This window comes from Saprolegnia diclina, assembly GCF_000281045.1.
Source record: "Saprolegnia diclina VS20 unplaced genomic scaffold supercont1.54, whole genome shotgun sequence".
Lineage (NCBI taxonomy): Eukaryota > Oomycota > Saprolegniomycetes > Saprolegniales > Saprolegniaceae > Saprolegnia > Saprolegnia diclina.
This window is the reverse complement of record NW_008246121.1, coordinates 299,754-302,213: the sequence shown is the minus strand read 5'-3', so window position 1 is coordinate 302,213 and position 2,460 is coordinate 299,754. Positions and strand designations below refer to the sequence as shown.

Here is a 2,460-nt window from a genome sequence, read left to right as displayed (position 1 = left end):
GAATACGTCGCGCTTCAAGCACGCATCGACGATGCGAGCGACACGACCAACCGAATCGTCGGCGTTGGGTGGTCGACCAAAACCGTTGCGCGCGCCGCCCAAGGACACGCTGATGGCGAGAGTACTTGCCCTTCAAACATCGCTGCAGCTTTTGTTACGTCGTCAATACCAATCGTTTGCACAAGATCAGATGCAACAAGCAACATGGTCGACGTCGGGTGGTCGGCCATCACCGTCACGACTGCGTCCATCGAGGCGACCACGTGCACACCTGCAACAACAGCGCTCGTTCGTTGCCGATCGAGGTTACTGTCGTAGATTCACGTCGTAAGTATATCGAGTAAAGGACGACCAGGATTGCTCAGGGGTAGATTTTCCGTGTTGACCCAACGCCACGCCTGCAAGATCGGCGCCTTGCTTCCGCTCGTCCCTGACGACGAGTTGCTCGTCGTAAGGTAGCAACTACAGTACAGTACTAGTAGTAGTAGGTACTGCAGTCGTTTGATTTCACATTTCGAATCGTGGAGCAAAGTGGTGTTGAAGCTCCTGGTCGATGATCCGGAAAAAGAACCAATCCACCATCGTCCGGATAAAAAATCGAATCGAATCCTGCTCCAAACGCAATTTCGCTGGCATGGGAGCCGTAGACCGTCCGACGCACCACGTTGCGGTCGCCGTACTTGTCGTTGCCTATGTGCTTCTGTGGCAGCCAACGGCGCCTCTGCCAGCGTCAAGCAGCATTACCTTTGCCGTCTCGTCTGTGACGCCGGCCAACTTCTCCGGCGCTGTGCTCCACGACAGCGCGAACGCGATCGACCAACTGCCCGAGTACGTCAATGCTGGCTGTCGCCGCGTGCACCAGCAATCGCCGCTCACGATGCCATTCGTTCCGTCGACGGCGGGCTTTCTCGATGGCGTCGGCATGGCGTACGCCCAGCACCTCCACTTGGTGCTGCGGCCCGACGACATTTGGCTGGCGCTCATGAGCCAGTTTGCTCTGTACGTCGACGGTAGCAGCGAAGAGCTTCGGTCGCAGCTCGTCAAGCACCGCAAAGGCAAGATCGAGCTCCAGGTTTTATTGGATGGCGGCAGGGTCGACACGATCGACTTTGGCTTGTGTGCGAATATGATGATCGACGAGATGCGCGCGCACTTGGTGGACCCGACGCTCGCCGACGTCTTGCTGCCCAACTTTACGACGACCACGCTCCACGATCGCATCACGGCGAGCATTCTGACCATGGCCACGATGAAAAAGTTCTTCGACTACAAGATTCTCATCTCTTGTGGGATTCCAACGGTGACGCTCCGTGGCTCGGTGGACGACTGGCAGCAAATTCGGTCGCGCATCGAGCACTTTCGGGCGTATGGCGACCGTATGCAGACGTGGGTCAACCTTCTCAGCGGCGTCCTCGATCAGTTTGTGGCGGCGGCCCGTGGCGAGCCCGACACTGCGTTTTGGCAAACCATCTACCACAGCACGTACCAAGGCTGCGGTCAACGCTATGTGAGTGGCTGGATGAGCGTCTTTGCCGTCTTTAACAAACAAGGTCGATGGCAGGGCGATGAGCGTACGACCAGTTCCGGCAAGACGTCGCTGTACCCGATCATTGCGGCGGACGCCCTGCCACCGGGTTACGGCACGGTCGACGTCGAGATTGATGAAATCGGCGTCAAGACAAACGCGATCATGCTGGCGGGCCACATGGCGTATGCGATCCAAGACAACAACACGATCGTCCCGCAGCTGGGCTGGGCCATGGCGCTCACGCCCCAAGTATTTCGAGTGGATTTATCCCAGCGGAAAAAAATTTGAAGTCGACTAGTAGACAGACACGGCGATGCTTTTGATCCCGTGTTGCTAACTAGAAAAGTCGTTGAACTTTGTGTGCTGTCCTATCCAGCAACCGCGCCTCGCCCAAGCTCGCAACATGTTCGCAAGCAACGGTGGTCAAACGTTATCCGGACAAACGATCCATCGGCGCCCCTCGTCTCGACCTGGTTGGAGGCTTCTTTGGTCAAAGTCTGTTGTGCAGTGTATATATACAGTGGCAACACTGTCAATATTGTTCTTGCAGTAGTGCTATCCAAGAACCACTCCTAGCCGCAGCTCGCAAGCAACGGTGGTCAAACGTTATCCGGACAAAAGAGCAACACTCTTGCCAATCTCCTGGCCGTAAATAACCTCTTAACATTTGTATGCTTAACACAAAAATAGAATGCAATTGACTCCGACCATCATTCACGTTCTGCCAGGTGGTCGCGCCAACAACCAGCGCAGTCACCAAGTCCGAACCCAGGACCACCGACACTTGTCACGTCATGACAAAGTCGCAAGACGACGCCGGCATGAGCGCATTGCAGCCAGCGCCGACCATGACGCCAGCTCCGAGGTACCGCGGCCTGCGCAGCACCGGCGCGACCTGCTACCTCAACAGCCTGCTCCAAACGCTCTTCCTG

General features: G+C 56.4%; 1 protein-coding gene across 1 annotated transcript; it reads left to right on the top strand.

Annotated features, from left to right (window-relative positions):
- Nucleotides 1-618: 618 nt before the first annotated feature.
- Nucleotides 619-1,889, top strand: SDRG_12989 (hypothetical protein). Its single transcript, XM_008619072.1, has one exon. The coding sequence runs from the start codon at nucleotides 635-637 to the stop codon at nucleotides 1,814-1,816; it is 1,182 nt and encodes a 393-aa protein (XP_008617294.1). The 5' UTR covers nucleotides 619-634; the 3' UTR covers nucleotides 1,817-1,889.
- Nucleotides 1,890-2,460: the final 571 nt, after the last annotated feature.

Coding starts and splice junctions, on each gene's coding strand:
- SDRG_12989 (XM_008619072.1), top strand. CDS start 635: ATGGGAGCCGTAGACCGTCCGACGCACCACGTTGCGGTCGCCGTACTT.